The 21922-nt window shown below is 44.3% G+C and overlaps 1 protein-coding gene across 9 annotated transcripts in view; it reads left to right on the forward strand.

Moving 5' to 3' along the window:
- The window catches only part of osbpl9 (oxysterol binding protein-like 9), a 289515-nt gene that overhangs the window by 160879 nt on the left and 106714 nt on the right, over window positions 1–21922 (forward strand). For 6 of the 9 annotated variants that reach the window (XM_041208298.1, XM_041208299.1, XM_041208300.1 and 3 more), the window contains one exon: window positions 16656–16751. The exons of 2 other annotated variants lie outside the window; for them this stretch is intronic. In XM_041208298.1, coding sequence (XP_041064232.1) covers window positions 16656–16751 — 96 coding nt within the window. Of the gene's footprint in view, window positions 1–5278; window positions 5433–16655; window positions 16752–21922 lie in introns of all 9 variants that reach the window. One more of the 9 variants, XM_041208305.1, reaches the window with a different exon arrangement.

A 21922-nucleotide genomic window follows, 5' to 3' on the forward strand; every position in this document is an offset into this window, starting at 1 on the left:
GGGGAGAGAGAGAGAGAGAGAGAGGTGGCGTGAGGGGGAGAGAGAGAGAGAGAGGGGGGCGTGAGGGGGAGGGGGAGAGAGAGAGAGAGAGGGGGGCGTGAGGGGGAGGGGGAGAGAGAGAGAGAGAGGGGGGCGTGAGGGGGAGGGGGAGAGAGAGAGAGAGAGGGAGAGTATGGGGGAGGGGGAGAGAGAGAGAGAGAGAGGGAAAGTGTGAGGGGGAGGGGGAGAGAGAGAGAGAGAGGGGGGCGTGAGGGGGAGGGGGAGAGAGAGAGAGAGAGGGGGGCGTGAGGGGGAGAGAGAGAGAGAGGGGGGCGTGAGGGGGAGAGAGAGAGAGAGAGGGGGGCGTGAGGGGGGAGAGAGAGAGAGAGGGGGTGCGTGGGGGGAGAGAGAGAGAGAGGGGGTGCGTGGGGGGGGAGAGAGAGAGGGGGTGCGTGGGGGGGAGAGAGAGAGGGGGTGCGTGGGGGGGAGAGAGAGAGGGGGTGCGTGAGGGGGGAGAGAGAGAGGGGTTGCGTGAGGGGGGAGAGAGAGAGGGGGTGCGTGAGGGGGGAGAGAGAGAGGGGGTGCATGAGAGGGGGTGCGTGAGGGGGGGGAGAGAGAGGGGGGGTGCGTGAGGGGGGGAGAGAGAGGGGGGTGTGTGAGGGGGGGAGAGAGAGGGGGCGCAGTCCACTTGGCCCATCTCATTCCCCAACAAATCCAGCAATGCCCTTTCCGAGCTGGAACAAGGACGTGCCAAGGAAGTTCTCTTGAACACATTTCAGAAATTCTGCCCCACCCTTACCCTTTTTTCTTACATTATCCCAAACAATATTTGGGTAATTAATGTCTTTTAATATCTTTTATATTATATTATCTCTCTCCTCCTCGCGCCCACTCTCTCTCTCTCTCTCTCTCGCTCCTCCTCGCGCCCCGTCTCTCTTTCTCTCTCCACCCCTGACGCCCCTCTCTCTCTTTCTCTCTCCCCCTCTCGCGCCCCCCTCTCGCGCCCCCCTCTCGCGCCCCCCCTCTCGCGCCCCCCCTCTCGCGCCCCCCCCTCTCGCGCCCCCCCCTCTCGCGCCCCCCCCTCTCGCGCCCCCCCCTCTCGCGCCCCCCCCCTCTCGCGCCCCCCCCTCTCGCGCCCCCCCTCTCGCGCCCCCCCTCTCGCGCCCCCCCTCTCGCGCCCCCCCTCTCGCGCCCCCCCCTCTCGCGCCCCCCCCCCTCACGCGCCCCCCCCCCCCTTGCGCCCCCCCCCCCCCTCGCGCCCCCCCCCCCTCGCGCCCCCCCCTCTCGCGCGCCCCCCTCTCGCGCGCCCCCCTCTCGCGCGCCCCCCTCTCGCGCGCCCCCCCTCTCGCGCGCCCCCCTCTCGCGCGCCCCCCCTCTCGCGCGCCCCCCTCTCGCGCGCCCCCCTCTCGCGCGCCCCCCCTCTCGCGCGCCCCCCTCTCGCGCGCCCCCCTCTCGCGCGCCCCCCTCTCGCGCGCCCCCCTCTCGCGCGCCCCCCTCTCGCGCGCCCCCCTCTCGCGCGCCCCCCTCTCGCGCGCCCCCCTCTCGCGCGCCCCCCACCCCCGCTCTCTCTCACGCGTACGCGCGCCCCCCTCGCTCTCTTCCCTCATATGATGTGTATATTTAGATATAAATCTCTGTCTTTCGCAATTTGCAGGCCTGTGAAATAAGCCCCTATACGGTGATAATAGCTTTCTTGTTTCTGTCTTGTTTCTGAACTTGAAAAGGGCTTCAAGGACATCCTCTCGTTTGAACACTGCAATGACTTTCCTAATCAGTGCTGCCACCCCACCTCCCATTGTTTTCATCACTATTTTTTCTTAACACTTTGTGTCCTTGAATATTATATGCCCTCTGCTCACTATTTTAAAGCCATATTTCAGTTATTGCCGCTACATCATATTTTCACATGGTTATTTGTGCTTGTGTGTTGCCAACCTTCTTCACCAAACTTTGTGCATTCACAAATATGCATTCTAAGCTTGTCTTTGTATTCCTTGCAGTCCTTCTTAGTCTGCTCCTATCTAATAATGGACAACTTCCTTCTTTAGTACTATCCAATGCACTCCCTTATGCACCTTATTTCTCCCTTTCTAAATGCTGGCAACCACCTGCCAATTTAGTTGCAACCTTCATCAATCACATGTGAACCTCCCTACGAGAACATTTGTCCCAGTCCTGTTGAGTTGCAGCTCATCCCTTTTATTTGGATGAATCTTGACCTAGGACTGATCTTAGTCCCCAAGCATCTGAAGCCCTCCCTCCTGCACCATGCCCCAAGCTGGGAAAAATAGCTTTCCTTTGTAAAATGATCTTTTTATAAAGCTTAATCCTCTTTGAATTTTTTCAAATTGGTGATAACTGTAATAATCATTTTTGATAATGTCAATTGTAGCACTGAATCAATTTTCTGAAAATTGCAGTGAAATTAAGATCAGCTTTAAATCCAAAAGCAATACTGGAATAAAAGTGCTTTTATTGTTTTGCAAATATATTATTTTGGTTCTGTACTTTGGAATTTGCTGCAATGAGACAAAACGAAGTTTTTGAGGAGTTTCACTTTGTTTTTAAGAACTTGCTCTCTACCTCCCCGTGTCCTAAGGAAAAGGTGGGGCCCTTAATCTTAACCTTTTTATGTATGTACTGGAACCAGTGCATGTAAATGATTCAAAGTTCTTTTTTAACTTCTGATAAAGGAATAGGTTCTGATGATTGTGAATCCAGTTTGGGAGGCAGTATTTCGAGGACTTAATTACTTGACTGACCACAGATCATTTTGACTATCAAACACAATGGACCTACAAATACTGAAATATCTAACTTTTTGTACATTAAAAGGTTTTCCTTTGTTTAGGTTTCAAACAAATTTTGAGCTTCCCTTGTTGACTCGAGTTGATCAATTGAGTGGCTGAGCCATTGAAAATAAGGAGGTTTGATTGTTGCTTGGTACAGAATTTAGACTATTTTGTAGGAATAGTGGGGCGACATTGCTATTGACCTCAGTTGTCCCTAGGTTAAGGAAATAATAACTAGCTGCATTATCCAGTGATTTCCTCTAGAAATGTACCTGTACACATATATATTGGCCTTTGCTGTGCTTCCCTGTTGCTCAAGACATCATGAGTTAGAAGAGAAAGAAGCACGGTCCTTTTTTTGTTATTTAAAAAAAATGTCCAATAGCTAGAGCAATGTGGGAGAAGATTTATATGCACAGACAAAATGATGGGCTGGAAAAGACCAGCTGCTCTATCAAGCCTGTCCATACTCACGTTGTCTGGAGCATTATGACCAGGCACTTCCCAGGCTGCAGTAGCATGAAATCTCCTGGGACAGGAAAAAGGGGGGAAAAGAAATCTGAAAAATTCTTCTCTAATCTCTTCATGCAATCAAAACTAGTTCAGAAGATCACATTAACTATGTCTGTGTAAACTGGTAAAACATACTGTTTACATGATGAGCAGAGTGGTGTCCTTATGAGTTCTGTTGAAAAATATTGTTGTATTAATACAACCTAATACCCTATTTACTTTGGCTAAGGCTTCTGTGCATTGGCCTTGAACAGTCTGTGCACCAAGATAATTTACTCCCTCAACCAAGTTCAGCATTGTTGACTGTAAATAAGTATATTCTGTGTTGGTCCTACCGACATGAATCGCGCTGCATTTATTTAAGTTATTGGCCATGGCCATTTGCATATTGTGCAGCTAAATCTTTTCGTGGGAAATTGCACTTCTCTACAGTCTTAACACTTGCACAGATTTTAGTATCATCTGTATGCTTGCTGACTCTACACCCGACACGAATCTCCAGTATCATTATAATGAAAATGCAGATAAGTTGTAGGCCTAGCACCTGGTTCCTGGAGGACACCAGCCTCTAGGCTGATTCACAACATCGGCTGTAGCATTCTGATAGAGGAAACCAATTCCTAATCCAGTATATAAAATTTCCATTGATACCACAAGATTCTATCTTGTGAAGTAATTTGGTTAAGATATCCTATTGAAGCGTTTTGGAAAGTCTCGGTGAACAATATTAGCCAGATTATCCTCCTCCACTAACTCTTCAAAAAACTGAATCAAGTTTGCAAGACGCAACCTTCTTTTGTGGAAGCTGTGTTGCATATCTCTAATAGCCCCTTTCTTTCTGAGTGATCATGAGCATCTCAAAATTCCCTCAAGTAATTTCCCTATAATTGATGTCAAGTTGAATGGCCTGTAGCTCCTTTGACTCTGATTTGTCCTTTTTTTGAAAATCAGAACTACATAAATTACCTTTCTTATCTAAGGGAACAATCCATGGTTATATTGTACTAAAGATATGGGCAAGAGGTTCACAGAACACTTGCCTCACATGCTTAACAACCTTGGGATGGATGTCATCTAGACCTGGAATTTCCTATTCTATCCAAGATGACAATACTTTATAATGTTATTGACTACAATAAGTCTTACAACTAGAATCTGAGCATCATCCACAGGAATCTATAGTGATGCAACATAGTCATTTAACAGTTCTGCTAATGCCTGGGAATCTGCTCATCTGTTCAGAATTGTCTTTCAGTGGCTGATAACATTTTAAGGTCTTCTAATTGATAGCATATCTGAGGAAACTTCTGTTATTGCTACCATGTTTCTGTGCTTTTTCAAAGATTTCCCAACTTGCCTGGTTGCGGCTTTTGTTTTCCTTAATTGTGTGTGAAATTTGTCTACGTTCTCCTCTGACTTGACTTGCTTAATCCTGTAAAATATCTTTATTTAAAGTTTAATTTATCTTGGCATATATCTTGTTAGCTATAATGAGCTTCTCTTCATTTGTGCCCTCTTTTAACCTTTGGGGCATACACGAACCTCATTTTATATTAGAATGCTTTTGACGACATATTTATCCTCCATATTTATTTGTTTATCTAGCAGGTTCACCCAGTCTATTTTCACCAAATGTTCAGCCATATTGCTAAAATTAGCCCTCATAACATCACAAACCAGCATTAGATTTTCACTATTTACGTATAGCCAAACCATAAATGCCAGTATAAAGAGTACGTTTATGATTTTGTTCAAGAAAACTAAACTTGGATGCATTACATGGTTTATTAATTTTTTTGGTGAACATAGTACTCCAGACTAAATTGTGGTAAAATCTTTTGATTTAATAGTTCTGGAGAATACACAAGCATTGCTTTGATTACTCTCTATTAAACAGCTAAATTATTTTTTTATTTGAAGAATATTGTTAATTATATGAACACTTCTCAAACTCACTATATGGGATAAAAAATTATTTTTTTTAAAAATTTCAGGACTGAAATTTTTTGGCATTAAAAGACACGGAAGCTGCCTTATGAAATTATTCTGGTTGTCTTCGTGAAATTGCTCTGAAACCAGATGCTTCATGTTGAATACAGTTCCATAGGCAAATAAGACCTTGCCATTTTCCACATGTAAGCCTAGATGGTGAGTAGTAACTTGACTGAGAGAGGCAACACAGCAGCGTACATTGTGCTCACAAGGACATTCCAGTAAGGTCCATTGAATAGGTTATCAGTAGTATGAACAGGTTATCAGTAGTATGAACCTTATATGTGCTTCTCTTCTCCCTCTCACACCCACCATCATCTACCCAAGGGCACTACTACTACTGCATTCCTCACTGCCTTCCCAGCTGCGAAACTGCCAATAAACCAGTCATCGGAAATGGATCCTTCTTGGTCAATATGGATCGAGTCCATGCAGTCACAAAATTTAAGTGAATGGGAGTCAAAGCTAGTTGGTTTTATTCACTAAATCTAATTTGGATAAACAATGATCAGCCATTATGTGGTCAAATAACTAGTGTGTTTTTTCAAAGACTAGAGAGACTGGGATTGTTTCTATTACAATAAAGAGTATTAAGAGGAGTTATAAAATAAGTGCTCAAAGTTATAAACGTCTTTCATAAAGTAAATTGAGGAAAACTAGTTCTGTGATTCAGTAACTAGATGGTATAAAGTTAAAATTATTCACAAAGGATGAAGAGAGAGAATGGGAGATTTTGTTAAATACAGATGGTTGTTGGGGCATGAATGCCCTACTATGAAGAGTGGTGTAGACAGCACCCACGAAAGCTTATAAAAGGGGTATATAAATATTTGAAAGTAAAAATTTAAAAGAATGTGGGTAAAGGAAAGGGAAATAGGATCATGCTTTCACTGAGCCAGCACAGGGATGATTAACTGGACAGCCTCATTCTATGCTTTTAAATTCTGTGATTCTCAGGACAGAGCCTGGATTGTTTCTCTCTAACATGCAAATTGTGCATATAATCTAACTAGTAGACAAATTCATTGATTTAATTTAAGGAGCATCTTTTAAAGTTGTGTCCTGGCCAATATTTATCCCTCAACCAGCATCAATTAAATAGATTACCTGGTCATCATCTTATTGGTATATGTGGGCCCTTGCCATGTGCAGTTTGGTTGCCACAATTCCCGACGTTACTATAGTGACATTAAAGCAATTAGGTATTTTTGAAGTAAAGCGCAGAGGGGGCTTCCTGAGGTTGTGAAAGGTACTGTATAAATGCAAGCCCATTCTTTCTTTAAATTTAATAGTGCTCTGTGGGAGCCTAATGTTTTTTAATACTGAACGTTAAAAGTAAATTTAAGACTGATGAAGCAAATTTTAAAATGCATATTTGCTGGAATTTTATTGCATGTTGTTAGTCTTTGTACTGCATGAGACAGCCTACAAAAGGTGGCCTCTCCATGCTTGCTTTAGTCCGATCAGCAAGCTGATTTATGCATTATTCTACCACTCCAGGGAGGTGGTGGTGTAGTGGTATTGTTACTGGACTAGTAATCCAGATACCCAGGATAATGCTCCGGGGACCCGGGTTCAAATCGCACCACAGCAGATGGTGAAATTTGAATTCAGTAAAAACCAGGAATTAAAAGTCTAATGTTGACCATGAAACCATTGTTGATTGTTTCAAAAGCCCATCTGGCTCACTCTTTTCCTGGAAAAAAATCTGCGTGGTCTGACCTATGTGTGACTCCAGACTCAGTCTGAAATGGCAAGCCATTTGGTTGTATCAAACTGCTACAGAAAATTGGATAAAGAATGAAACCGAGCAGACCACCTTGCATCGACCTAGGCACCGGAAATGACGACAGCAAACTCAGCCCTGTCGACCCTGCAAAATCCTCCTTACTAACATCTGGGGCCTTGTGCCAAAATTGGGAGAGCTGTCTCACAGACAACTCAAGCAACAGCCTGACATAGTCATCCTAACGGAATCATACCTTATAGCTAATGTCGCAGACACCACCATTCCTGGGTGTGTCCTGTCCCACCGGCAGGACAGACCCAGCAGAGGTGGCAGGACAGTGGTATACAGTTGCCCTGGGAGTCCACAACATCGACTTCGGACTCCATTAAGTCTCATGGCATCAGGACAAACATGGACAAGGAAACCTCCTGCTGATTACCATGTACCACCTACATCAGCTGATGAATCAGTACTCCTCCATGTTGAACAGCACTTGGAGGAAGTACAGACTGTTCTCTGGGTGGGGGAGTTCAATATCCATCAGCAAGAGTAGCTCGGTAGCACCACTATCGACCAAGATGGCCGAGTCCTAAGGGACATAGCTACTAGATTGGGCAGGTGGTGAGGCAACCAACAAGAGGGAAAAACATACTTGACCTCATCCTAACCAGCCTGCCTCGCAGAAGCCTCTGAATATTACAGTGTTGGTAGAAGTGACCGCTGCACAGTCCTTAAGGAGATGAAATCCTGTCTTCACATTGAGGATCCTCCATCTTGTTGTGCGGCACTATCACTGTGCTAAGCGAGATAGATTTTGAACAGATTCAGCAGCTCAAGACTGGGCAGCCATGAGGCACTGTGGGCCATCAGCAGCAGCAGAATTGTACTCAATCATAATCTGTAACTTCGTGGCCCAGCATACCCCCCACTCTATCATTACCACTAAGCCAAGGGATCAACCCTGGTTCAATGAAGAGTGCAGGAGGGCATATCAGGAGCAGCACCACACATACATAAAAATGAGGTGTCAACCTTGGGAAGATACAAAACAGGACTACGTGCATGCCAAATGGCATAAGCAGCAAGAGATAGACAGAGCTAAGTGGTTCCACAATTTGCGGATCAGAACTAAGTTCTGCAGTCCTGCTACATCCAGTCATGAATGATGGTGGACAATTAAGCAACTCACTGGAGGACGAGGCTCCACAAATATCCCCCTCCTCAATGATGGGGGAGCCCAACACATCAGTGCAAAAGATAAGGTTGAAGTATTTGCAACTATCTTCAGCCAGAAGTGCCAAGTGGATGATCCATCTCTGCCTCCTCCAGAAGTCCCCAGCGCCATAGATGCCAGTCTTCAGCTAGTTCGTTTCACTCCACGTTGTATCAAGAAACTGCTGAAGACACTAGATACTGCAAAGGCCATGGGCTCTGACAATATTCTGGCAATAGTACTGAAGACTTGTGCTCCAGAACTGCTGCGCCCCTAGCCAAGCTGTTCCAGTACAGCGACAACACTGGCATCTACCTGGCAATGAGGAAAATTGCTCAAGTATGTCCTGTAAACAAAACAGGACAAATCCAACCCAGTCAATTACCTCCCCATCAGTCGATTCTCGATTATCATCAGTAAAGTGATGTAAGGAATCACCAATGGTGATATCGAGTGGTACTTGCTTAGCAATAACCTATTCTCCAATGCTCCTGAGTTCTGCCAGGGTCACCCGCCTCCTGACTTCATTACAGCCTTGGTTCAAATATGGACAAAAGAGCTGAACTCCAGAGTTGAGATGAGAGTGGCTCCCCTTGACACCAAAGCAGCATTTGAGCGAGTGTACCATCAAGGAGCCCTAGCAAAACTGGAGTCAATGGGAATAGGGGGGAAACTCTGTGCTGGTTGGAGTCATACATAACACGAAAGAAAATGGTTGCGGGTGTTGGCGGTCAGTCATCTCAGCTCCAGGACATCACTGCAGGAGTTCCTCAGGGTAGTGTCCTAGGTCCAACCATCTTCAGCTGCTTCATCAATGACTTTCCTTCCATCATAAGGTCAGAAGTGGGGATGTTTGCTGATGATGTTCACCATTCGCGACTCCTCAGATACTGAAACAGTCCATGTCCAAATGCAGCAAGGCCTGGACAATATTCAGGCTTGGGTTGACAAGTGGCAAGTAACGTTCATGCCACACAAGTACCAGCCAATGACCATCGCCAACAACAGGGAATCTAACCATTACTCCCTGACATTCAATGGCATTACCATTGCTGAATCTCCACTATCAACATCCTGGGGATCCCCACTGACCAGAAACTGGACTGGATTAGCCATATAAATATTGTGGCTACAAGAGCAGGTCAGAGGCTAGGAATCCTGCAGCGAGTAATTCACCATTTGACACCCCAAAGCCTGTTCACCATCTACAAAGCACAAGTCAGGGGTGTGATGGAAAACTCTCCACCTGCCTGGATGAGTGCAGCTTCAACACTACTTGACACCATCCAGGACAAAGCAGCCAGTTTGATTGGCACTCCTTCCACCTCTAATGCACAGTAGCAGCAGTGTGTACCACATACAGTTTGCACTGCAGGAACGCACCAAAGCTCCTTAACCAGCACCTTCCAAACCCACGACATCACCACCTAGAAGGACAAGGGCATCAGGCATGTAGGAGCGCCACCACTTGGAAATTCCCCTCCAAACCACTCACCATCCTGACTTGGAAATATATCGCCATTTCTTCACTGTCACTGGGTCAAAATCCTGGAACTCCCTCCCTAACAGCAGCGTGGGTGTACCTATATCACATGGACTGCAGCGGTTCAAGAAGGCAGCTCACCACCACCTTCTTAAGGGCAATTCAAGATGGGCCATAAATGCTGGCCTAGCCAGCAACACCCACATCCCACAAATGAATAAAACAAAATCACACCTGAAATCACTTCACCGTGAAGCACAAATGGAAAAAATGTATTTAATAGATTTAGTTTCCTCATCAGTGAATAAACAAACGTATTTGCCTTACGCATAAATTGTTTCAGACAGTTTTTATCTTACATGCAGTGAGAACTGTCTATTTTGATGGCAATCTTTGTGTTGTCTATTCTCTTTAATTTTTTGCATGAAATGTTTGATTTGTTTGGAAACTAGCTGTGAGCAGACTGCCATATTAATTGGACAGTTCCATGACATTTGATTTCCTCTGTAGAAAGCAATTAATATTTCCCATAAATGTTGGCTTTTGACATATATGGTGTTGAAAATCAGCTTTCTGTAAGAGGTGGGAACTTAACTCTTTTTTTCATTTGGCGAAACTGGAAATCTCTTACAGATGGTGCAGGAGATCAAAATGAATTCATACCATAGCAACAAAACTTGAGCTTGTCAATTGGTAGATATTTAAATTAAGTCAAAAGACATGATAATGCCAGATGTTCCTTTATTTTGTTAAACATGTATTTTTATCTGCTTTAGACTGTATGCTACTAGTCGTTGTGGTAATATCCACCATTTCAAAGAGAATTTGATAATATGAAGTGGGACTACACTAAACCCATTAAGCAGATTACTGCATGTGAGGTGATTGTTGGCCTTTGAGATTTATCTCTGAAAGGGCAGAAAATAGGCAGTGTTTGAAATGTCCTGGATAAAAGTCACTCACAGGTCATTAGCACAAAAGCAAAATACTGTGGATGCTGGAGACCTGAAATAAGCTTGGCAAATGCTGGAGGTACTCAGCTACCGGTAGCATCTGTAGCGAGAGAATAACAGTTAACGTTTCAGGTGATGATCTTTCACCAGAACAGCTATTAGCATGTTGAGAAACAATATGGTGTTAAAAGCCCAAAGCTGTAAACTGCTGCTTTGATCATTTTAATAGTTTCCATCTAATTTGGATTAAGTTTCTTTTAATTATATTGATGTGTAGGTAATGAATTGAATGCTATTCCGTAGTAAATCCACTTCTTGTGTAACTTGTATTTTCAAATAAAAGCAAAAATTGCTTCTGGTACCATCTCTGAAGCGAGAAACAGACTTAATGTTTCAAGTCAGTGAATTTTCATTAGAACTAGGAAAAGTTAGAAATGTAATAGGTTTTGAAAGAATTTTTTTCTTTCATGGGACGTGTGCATCGCTGGCAAGGTGGTTGCCCATCTCGAATTGCCTTTTAACTGAGTGGCTTGCTGGGCCATTTCAGAGGGCAGTGAAGAGTCAGCCACATTGCTGTGGGCCTGGAGACACATGTAGGCCAGACCAGGTAAGGAGGGCAGATTTCTTTCCCCAAAGGACATTAGTGAATCAGTTGGGTTTTTATGACAATTGATGATTGTTTCATGGTCAATATTACTGAAACAAGCTTTCATTTTCAGATTTTATTAATTGAATTTAAATTCCACCAGCTGCCATGATGGGATATGAATCTTTTTCCTCAGAGCCTGGGCAGCTGGAATACTAGTCCAGCAACATTATAGCTACGCCACCATCTCCCCATTCAGTGTAAATGGGGAGGATGTGAAAAAAATCAAAAGGGTAGGTCTGTGATAGGTTAGAGGGCAGGAGAGATTAAGTTACAAAAGTTTACATGGTGCAAGGCCAATAGTAGTGATAATGGAACAAGTAAAGAAACATAAGATGTGTCTAGTGGAACTTTGAATGTCATCTGAACACAAAGTAAAGGAAATAAGAAAGAAATGTGAGGGGAAAAAAATCTAATGAGCAAAGAAACAGGAAACAAAATGGGAACAGAGGTCATGATCTTAAATTGTTGAACTCAGTGTTGAGTCCAGAAGGCTATAAAGCACCCAGTTGAAAGATGAGTTGCTGTTCTTCAAGCTTGTGTTGAGCTTCCTTGGGACACTAGCTGGCCAAGGACAGAAAGGTTAGAGTGGGAGGCAAGGTGGAGAATTAAACTGACGGGACTGAAAGCTTGGGGTCATGCTTGTGGATTGAATGGAGGTGTTCTGCAAAATGGTCATCCAGTCTGCACTTGTTTTTCCCAATGTAGAGAAGATGACATCATGAGCAGTGAATACAGTATACTAAATTGAAAGAGGTATAAGTAAATTGCTATTTCACCTGGAATGAGTGTTTGGGGCCTTAGACAGTGACCAAAGAGGAGGAAGAAGGCAGTTATTGTATCTCCTGCACTTGCAGGGAAGGTGAGCTGGGAGGTGGGGGGGTATTGTTGGCGGTGATGAAGGAGTGGACCAGGGTGTTGCGGAGGATATTGTCCCTGTGGAATGCTGCAAGGGAAGGGGATGGAAAGGTGGCATCACACACAAGTTGGCAGAAATGGTGGAGGACAATCCACAGAATGCAGAGGCTGATATGGTGTAAAGTGAGGACAAGGGGAACCCTATTGTGGTTCTTGGAGAGAGAGGAAGGGATGAAAATAGCAGAAATAGAATGGACATGACCACAGGCCCTGTCAATCAGTTGAGGAAAAAGAAAGACCTATTGGAAACGTTAGTACAGACGGTTACTTCATATGAACAGATGTGAAGGAAGTAGAGAAATGGGGAAAATGAAATAGAGTCCTTACAGGAAGGAGGGTGTGAGGAAGTATAGTCAAGGTAGCTTTGGGACTTCATGGGCTAATAATGAAGATTGGTTGAAATCCTAACCCCAGAATTGGAGACGGAGAGGTTGAGGAAGGGAAGATGGATCATGTGCAGGTTAGAGAAGAATGGAAATTAGAAGCAAAGTCAATGAAATTTTCCATTTGAGAATGAGAGCAAGGAAACTGAACTAATGCAGTCATTAATTTACTGGGAAAAGAGGTGAGGGAGCTGGGGTCCTGAATAGGACAGGAACAAAGAATATTTGACATTCCACAAAAAAGACAGGCGTAACTAGTACCCATGCAGGTACCTATAGCAACACCATTTTATTTGGAGGAAGTGAGTGGGATTGAAGGAGAAGTGAAAACCGCCCAGCATGACATCAGCTGTCTCAATTTCTCTCATCACCTTGCTCTCTCTAACCAAATTTGCCCTGAAATTGCAGCAGTCTATTCTGTAAGGTCCAACCCTAACAAAATCATCAAATCTGCTGACAAGGGTGGTTGTGGTGTTGTCAACCCCCTTACGTTTGCTCCTAACTCTCTTGGACCATAACTCAGCCACTGAACATCAAACCATTGTTTCCAGGACTGTCACTGACCCCTATCTCCTCTGGGCCTCCAACCTCATAGTCTCCCAACCTCGAACAGCCCATTTCTACCTCCTTCCCAAAATCCACCAACAGAACTGCCCTGGTATACCTATGGTTTCAATCTGTTCCTGCCCCACTGAACTGATTTCTTCAGCTATCTACACCTGTGACCCTTCTAGGGTCCTCTGTGATTTTAACACTTTTCAGTTTCTTAGCCCTAACCATTTCCTTTTCACCATAGACATTCAATCTCTCTACACCTGCAACCTCTACCAAATGGTCTGAGAGCTTCTTCCTTGAACAGAGGCCCAACTGGTCCCCATCCACCATCACCCTCTTCCAGCTGGCTGAACGTATTCTCACATTGAACAATTTCTCCTCCAACTCCACTCACTTGATTAAAATAAAGGGTGTTGCCATGAGTATCTGCATGGGTCCCAGCTTTGCCTGCCTTTTTAGGGATATGAGGAACATTCGTTGTCCCAGTCCTACTCAGGGACCCTGCTCACACTTTTTTTTGCTGCATTGATGACTGTATCGGTGCAGTTTCCTGCTCTCACCCTGAACTGAAAAATGTCATTGCCTTTGCTTCCAATTTCCACCCTCCTCTCACCTTCACCTGGTCCATCAGGAGGCTGAGGGGATTTGAGGCCTCAGCTATTTACCATCTATATTAATGACTTAGAAATATTACTCGCTGTCTCTTCATCTAAGTTTGCTGATGATTCCAAGCTAGATGGAAGGGTAAGCTGTCAGGAGGACACAGAGGCTGCAAAGAGATATGGACAAGTTAATTGAGTGTGCACCAATATGGCAGATGGAGGACAATAGATGGAAGTGTGAAGTTATTCACTTTGGTTGTAAGAACAGAAAAACAGGATATTTTTTAAGGTGAGAAACTTCGAAGTGTTGATGTTCAAAGAGACTTGAGTGTGCTAATGCAAGGAATGCAGAAAGTTAGCATGCAGGTGTAGCAAATAATTAAGAAAGCAAATGGTTTGTTGGCCTTTATTGCAAGTTGGTGGACTATAGTATAAAGCAGTGTTACTACAGTTGTACAGCATTTTGGTGAGATCGCATCTGGAGTACTATGTGCAGTTTTGATCCCCAAATTTAAGAAACTTGGAGGCGGCACAGCGAAAGTTCACTATATTGGTCCTTAGGACGAGTATGTTGTCCTACGATGAGAGGTTAAGTAATTGGGCTTGTATTCTCTGGAGTTTAGAAGAATGAGAGGCTCTCATTGAAACCTACAACATTCTGAAGGGGCTTGAGAAGGTGGACACGAGGTTGTGGATGCTCCCATCGTTGAATGCATTTTAAGGCTGGGATGTACAGTTTTTTCCTTTAAGAGATATGGGAAATGGGTGGGAAAATGGAGTTGAAGCCCAAGATCAGTCATGATCATATTGAATGGTGGAGCAGGCTCGATGGGCCATGTGGTCTACTCCTAATTTTTGTGTTTTTGCATTTGATTGGAGTGCACAAGGTTGTGAGGGACCTGAATTGAGTGGATTGGAAATGATTCCCCTTAGCAGAGGGGCTAGTGACTAGAGGGTATAAATTTAAAGTGATTGGTAGAAGGATTTAAGGGGGGAAATGAAGAAAATTGGTTTTTCACCCAGAGGGTGGTAGGTGACTGCAACTCTCTGCCTGACAGGGTAATAGAGGCAGAAACCTTCAACTAATTTAAAAAGTGTCTGGAAATGCACTTGAAGCCCCGTAACCTTCAGGGCTACGGACCAAGTGCTGAAAAATGGGATTAGGCTGGATGGCTTGTTTTTTGGCCTGCACTGACATGGTGGGCAGAGTAGCCACCTTCTGTGCCATAAATGTTTCTAAATTTTCTAAATATCTGAAAAGGAGGAATGCACAGGGATGTGGAGAGAGGGCAGGGGAGTGGCAGTATGTGAATTGCTCCTTAGGAGAGCCAGCATGGACACGATGGGCCAAATGGCTGCCGCCTTGCTGTAACAATTCTAAGATTATATGATTTTATCACAGACTGTTCCCTTCCTTGATTTCTCAGCTTATCTCCAAAAATGGAGACAATCAACAAATATTTACTATAAATGCATTGACTCCCACAGCTACTTTGACACTTGCTCACACCCTGCTTCCTGTAAGGACTCTATTGCTTTCTTCCAGTCTCTCTGACTCCATCACACCTCTTTGGACAGTACAACTGAGGATCCCCCTACTGTGTTTGACTTGGGCCTCAATTGTGTATTTCACACACTTTTGCTCTCATCTGTTCCCCTCCCTCCCAGAACCATTATAGGGTTCCTCTTCACCTTTCATCCACCAGCCTCTGTGTTTAATGAATCATCCTCCATTCCTGCCACCTCCAGTTAATGCCACCACCAAAGATATCTTTCTCCTTTCTCCCATTTCAGCATTCCGAAGGGACCATTCCTTCTGTGACACCCTGGTCCACTCTTTAGTCAACCCAACACTGCCCCCCTGCCCTTTCCTGCAGCATCTTTCCATGCAAGCGCAAGATACAACACTTGCCATTTTACCTTCTCACTGTCCAAGGCCCCAAGTAATCCTATTATCCCATCATGGGATATGAGTGTTACTGGACAGGCCTGCATTTGTTTCTCATCTCTAATAGCCCTTGAGAAGGTGGAGGTGAAGCAGCAATTTACTTGTACTTTTTTCAATTTGTTGTATTGTATTGATAGCTCACAATGTGATCTCCACTATACTGGGGAGACCAAATGGAGTCTAGTTGACTGCTTTGCAGAACTCCTCCATTCATTCCACAGGTGTGACCCTCAAGCTCCCTGTTGTTTTAAGGCTTTAACCTTTCTGTTTTTGGCCTTCTATAGTGTTCCGATGAAGCTTGAGGCATAGAACCTCACCTTCCAACTGGACACTTTAAGTCTTCTGGACTCAACATCGAGTTCAACAGTTTTAGATCATAACTGTTTCCCTAGTTTTGTATTGTGTTTCTTTGCATGTTAGGTTTTTTCTTTCAGTTTCTTATTTCCTTTACTTTACATTCAGACAGCATCTATGCTGCCATTCACATCCTGTGGACACATAGTTTGTTTTTTCACTTGTCCCATTACCACTCCCTTTGGCTTTGCATTTTGAAATCTTTTGTTATTGAACTTCTCCTGCCCCCCACCCTATCACAGACTGTCTCTTTTGATCTTCTTCACATCCTCCCCTGTTTCACTGGCTCCAAAACTATTAGACTTCTAACTTTTTCTAGCTCTGCTGAAAGGCCACAGATGAGAAATGTTAACTCCACTTCTCACTCCACAGATGCTACCAGACCTGAGTATTTCCAGCGTTTTCTGTTTGTATTTAAGATTTCCTGAATCCACAGCATTTTGCTTTTGGATTTGTATTTCCAAATATCTGCTTGAGCTCAATGTGTATATGAATGCGGTGTGCTGGCACTGGGAGAATTAATGTTTCAGACCATTTTGTTGAATGTTTCCTGCTAGTTGCCACAAAAACCTTACCATAATACTTATCTTTACAGGGTGTTGAAACAGGATTTGTTCCAAGTGTGCAAGATTTTGACAAAAAGCTTGCTGAAGCTGATGCTTATTTACAGATCTTAATTGATCAACTGAAGGTAATTGAATCTAATTTATGCTGTAAGTTTTAATAGCTTGGGCAAGTTTGCATTAATCCACTGTGATACAACATACAAAACATAATTGCTTAAGTGTTATCAGCCATTTAGTCAACGTGGACCAATCAGATTCCAAAACAAAAATTGAAAATCTGCCATAAGTTTCCTGCCAATTTTGCTATACCTAGCCCCAGAAAGAAATGAGGTGCATACTATAAAACATCTCACCCCACAGCTCTGCATGAAATCCCATGGCTGTAGTTACCTAGCCCCACTAGCTGCCAGCATCCTTCCTCTATTCCTCAGGCACACCTGCTCCTTTTTAATCTGAATTTTGAGCTGCTCTTCCTTGGTGGTAGACACCCTATTATTTAAGTGTGTTCAATCTGTCAGTGATTTCATCTGTTGTGGGTCCTCTCATGACTGAAGAGCCTAATGTGAGATTGGCATGGTTGTCCACAGAACTGGCAGTTCATGTTGTCATTGTTGATAACTTCTGCAGCTGCACAACCTCTAGCCTTCTGAGTACATTGGATGTTGCAAGCTTGGCATGAATGGTCCTCAAAGCATGTTGAACCAAATTTCAGTGCTTGTCTCCTCTTGGGCCAGTCATCTGCAGTGTTTTCCCAAGAGAGGCGGTTTGCAATGCGGAAGTTTGTAAAGCTCTTTTATTAAGATGCCCTTGTATCGTTTGTACTAACCACCTTGATGTCATTTGGCCTGAGACAGTTCCCCATAGAAGACCTGCTTGGGGATTCTGCAGTCATCTATGTGGAAAACGTGGCCTAACTGTCTTAGTTGAATTTTTTGGAGAGTGCTGTTGAGCCTAGCTTGTTGATTTTGTTCTGCTGTTGAATTCTCATGATGGAGCTCAAGTGTCTTAGGGAGCATTCCAGAGCTTTGATATGGCGCCTGTAGCAGACCCAGGATTCTGTGCCAGACAGCAGGGTGATATGAGTAGTGCCCTGGTAGAGTTTGATTTTAGTTTTTAGTTTAAGGCCATGCTGCTCATCTACTCATTTGCTACCATCAGTGCTTTGTTCCCTCAGTATCTTGACATATCTGATTTCTGTTTTGGGTCGAGCAGAGCATTTTTTAATATTCATTCATGAAACGTGGGTGTCACTGACAAGATCAGTATTTATTACTGATTCCTAATTGCCCTTGAGAAGTTGGTGGTGAACGACCTTCTTGAACCACAGCAGTCGCCTGGTGAATGTACTCCCATGGTGCTGTTAGGGAGGGAGTCCCATGTCTTTGACCCAGTGATGATGAAGGAACAGAGATATATTTTTGAGTCAGGATGATGTGTGACTTCAAGGAAACTTTCAGGTGTTGAAAGTCTGCTGCCCTTGCAACCTCTACCACTTAGAAGGGCTGGTTTGTGAGATGCTGTTGAAGAAGACTTTGCAAATTACTGCAGTGCATCTTATAGATGATACGTACTGCATCCACAGTGCACAGGTAGTGAAGGGAGGGAATGTTTAAAGTGGTGGATAGTGTGCCAATCAACTGGACTGCTTTGTCCTGGATGGTGTTCAACTTTTTGAGTGTAGTTATCGCACTTGTCGAGGCAATTGGAGAATATTCTATCACAGTCCTTGCAGATTGAGGAAAGGCTTTGGTAAGTCAGGAGATGAGTCACTATTTGCAGAGTGCTCAGCCTCTGACCCAGAGGTTTGGAGCTGAGTACCCTGGCAGAACCTGAGGTGAAAGGGTTAGTGGTGAGTAAGTGTTGCTTGATAGCACTGTTGATGATGCCTTCCATCACTTTGTTGTTGCCTGCAAGTAGGCTGATAGAACGGTAATTTGTCCTTATTTTTATGGAGTAGTAATCTGCTGCTGCACAGTTGGACTGGAAAATTTAAGTAGCCACGCAGGTTTTCTCAGTTTCATGAGCATCGGTCTTGCTTCTTCATAAAAGAAAGTTCAAAAGAAGTATGACTCTTCAAATCAATTGATCTGCAGATCCCACAATGAAGAAGCCTGTATAGAATTGAAGCTCCAGTTCCCTGCTCTGCAATACTGTCACCACAATCAATATAGAAGAGTTCTGCCTGTGTATATTAAGTAACAGTAGTACATTTCTTCAGGCCTTGCACCTTGGGAGTTGAGCCAGTGTAGTCTTCAGGTGAAGCAGAGCTGGAGTGTGAGAAGTAGTTGGAGTAGGGCACAAAAGCGTAAGACTTGTAATGAGGTTCATTGATTTCATGCACTGTTACACAAGGTGAGTGAAGCAAGATTCAGGTAAAGCAGGGTTAGAAGGCATGGGGAAAATTAAACTAGGACAGGGAGGGGCAGTAGGTGCATTTGTGCATGCACATGTATATTTAAGGGCAGGGTGGGTTTTGGGTATGAGGTGGAGGGGGTTGGGTTTAAGACTCCAGAGGGTTAGGAAGAAAGGTGGAGAGCGGCGGGAGGTGGGTGGCAGTCCATCTTAGTTGGGTGGGGGCCATCCTCTGATCCTCAAAGGGCAACTCCCAAAGGTAGAAGACACCCTTTCTTCCCAGCTGATGTTACTACTGAGCAAGTCAAATCCCAAGGTGGAACCCGGCTTGGTAGATCCTAACTTTTATTTTTTGTTTAGATACGTGAAGAGTAGCTACTGAATAACGTCACAGGAGTCACCTGATGAACTTCTAACAAGAATAAAACATTTATTAAACAAGAAAAGATGACCTACATTACAATATTCATTCACCCATAACTCCTCCTTTAAAGATATATACAGATTTATAAGGATAACGCAAGTTACAAAAACTATCTTATACTCTAATGTTCACAATAAGTCACAGTCTATGTAAACCAATAGGCGACCTGTGGCCAGGCACACCGCACTCTGAAACCAAGAGATAGATGCCACCCCAGACAGATGTTATGGATCTCTTGTCAACTCCCCTCAGACGCTTGTCACACTGTCAGCCAACTGGTCTCACTGAACTCCGCCTTTCACACAAGGGTTTCCAGTCTCCACTCTCCAAGAACTTACTTTGGAATCTTCTCCCAAATGATGCTTTCTCTCAGGTCCGCCTTGAGGGTTTAGAACTCCCCTTATGATGTTCCTCTCCCCTGGATTGCCACATGCATTCAAACTTCCTTCCATGCACACACTCTCAAAAGCTCAGCTGTTCAGAATACCACTGCTTCTCATGCCCATAGTAAGGAGTTACAGACCTTCAGTTGCCTCTTTGGATCTTCTGGCTTCTTGCAGGCCTTTATTGCTTTAAATCTGCACCCTGCAGCTTTCTTCTCTTTAAGCTTGAAGCTTGGAGCCTTCCTCTCTGCTCCTCACTCTTAACTTCACTTAACAGGACCTTTTCCAGGTTCCTGTCCTTTTCCTTTGACTTATTTATCCTCTTGGGACCTTTCCTGTTCCACATCCCTGGATTATGGAACTTTCTTCTTTAGTTTCTGGAACCTGCTCATGCAGTTTCCTCTCGTGTGTCCAGCTTCTCCTGGCAGCTGGTTTCAACTTTAGTTTGGGACTGCTAACTGTCCCTCTGCTGTCCAACCTCTCTGGAATCCTGGCTTCAACTGAACTGAAACTGCTTTTCTGGTTTTTCTGCCTTTGTGGGCCCCTCTCTCTGGACCCCTATTGCTAGGCAATAGCACAGGTTTTTTTTACCTTTTTGTTTTAACTTCCCTAAATGACTACCCCCTTGATAACACAACGCTCTACTTCAAGGGTCGTAAAACTCATTAGACTGCAGCCACATAAACAAGCCTCAGACCTGCTATCTCCACTCTAAAATGAAGCTAGATCCCAGGTTTCACCTTATTAACCCACAAATAGAAAAATATAAATTAAACTTAAAGATATACCTTATTCCTAACATACCCAAATACGCATATCATTTACTCAAACTATCTCTATTTCCTAACACTGCCTTTTGAAGATTGTATTTAAAAGATTGAGCTGGCTGCCCATGCCAAACATTTTATGGCGTGGGCACAGTATTATCAGGGACAACTGGCTTGATAACAAACTTAATTGACACTTGATTATCTATTTAAATATGGCAGGAGGGCTGCCAATTTTGGCACCTGCCCACTCCTACTCCCCCGTAGTATGGGGATGAGCTCGGGGATGGGTGGGAAAATGGTAGAGTGGGAATCCACCCTATTTTATATGCCCCCTGCTAGAAACTCATCCAGTGGGGGTACATAAAATGCAGCCCCCTATTTCCAACACTGATCAGACAAAAGTATCCACTTACCTACCTTCAATTTTTCTGGCCAATCTTCCAATGGAGGACCCTGCCAAACTCAATTAGCTCAGGGAGCCCCTGAGATATCAGCGAAGGGAATCCATGCAGAAGCCGGCCTTTCTTTTTTACGGCGCTAGATGCGGTATTCTGCTAAGTGTTCACTAACACACTGAAAAGCTTTGGGACATTTAAACAGCTTTTCAGTGTGCTAGTGAGTGCTGTAGGGTGGGTGAAGTAAGTGGGTAAGGGGATAGGATGGCAACTGGGTAGGGTGACGAGGTTGGGACATGGGGAAAACATGTGGCGAGGCTAATTGGGTCTTAGGGGTGGGAGGGTGTGAGTCAGGTTGGTTTCGGTGGCGATGTTGGGGGGGTCAGGGCGGGAAGTTGGCTGGGGGTGTGGTGATCAGAGGGGGAGTGGGATTGTTTGGAGGGGGAAGTCATGTTGGGTTGGGGGAGTCAGTTGTATAGGTACCAAGGAGTTAGACTAAGTTTTTTCTGTCTAACATTTCCTGGGTAACTACTCAAGTAAGTAAATTGGAACCGTTGGACGCTCTCACTCTAACTCAGAGTTGGGTTCCGGGAAACAGGAGAATTGCCCTTCAGAAGTTCAAACTTCCTGGGCAATTCCCATGGTTTCAGTGCCTTGAGACCTCAGAGGGGTCCTGTAGTGCTTCCTGGGGGTGGTATACATCTGGTCTCCGATGACCCAGAGACTGGAAGACCTGATCCATTATTATTGTAATGCCATATAAAAGATTAAGTGATCATGTTCCTCCTCTGATGCTATGGTTATATGTGACTCAGTACTGGAGATACAACAGAAGGCTTTGATGTGTTAATGCATGTTGATTCACAATGTAAATATACAATGAAAATTGCATTTTGAGACCCAGCATTACATAACTTTTAAAATTGAACAAGCATGGCAGGTATCAGGGGTAAATGCAGACGCTTATATATT

Source organism: Carcharodon carcharias, chromosome 16 (assembly GCF_017639515.1).
Source record: "Carcharodon carcharias isolate sCarCar2 chromosome 16, sCarCar2.pri, whole genome shotgun sequence".
Lineage (NCBI taxonomy): Eukaryota > Metazoa > Chordata > Chondrichthyes > Lamniformes > Lamnidae > Carcharodon > Carcharodon carcharias.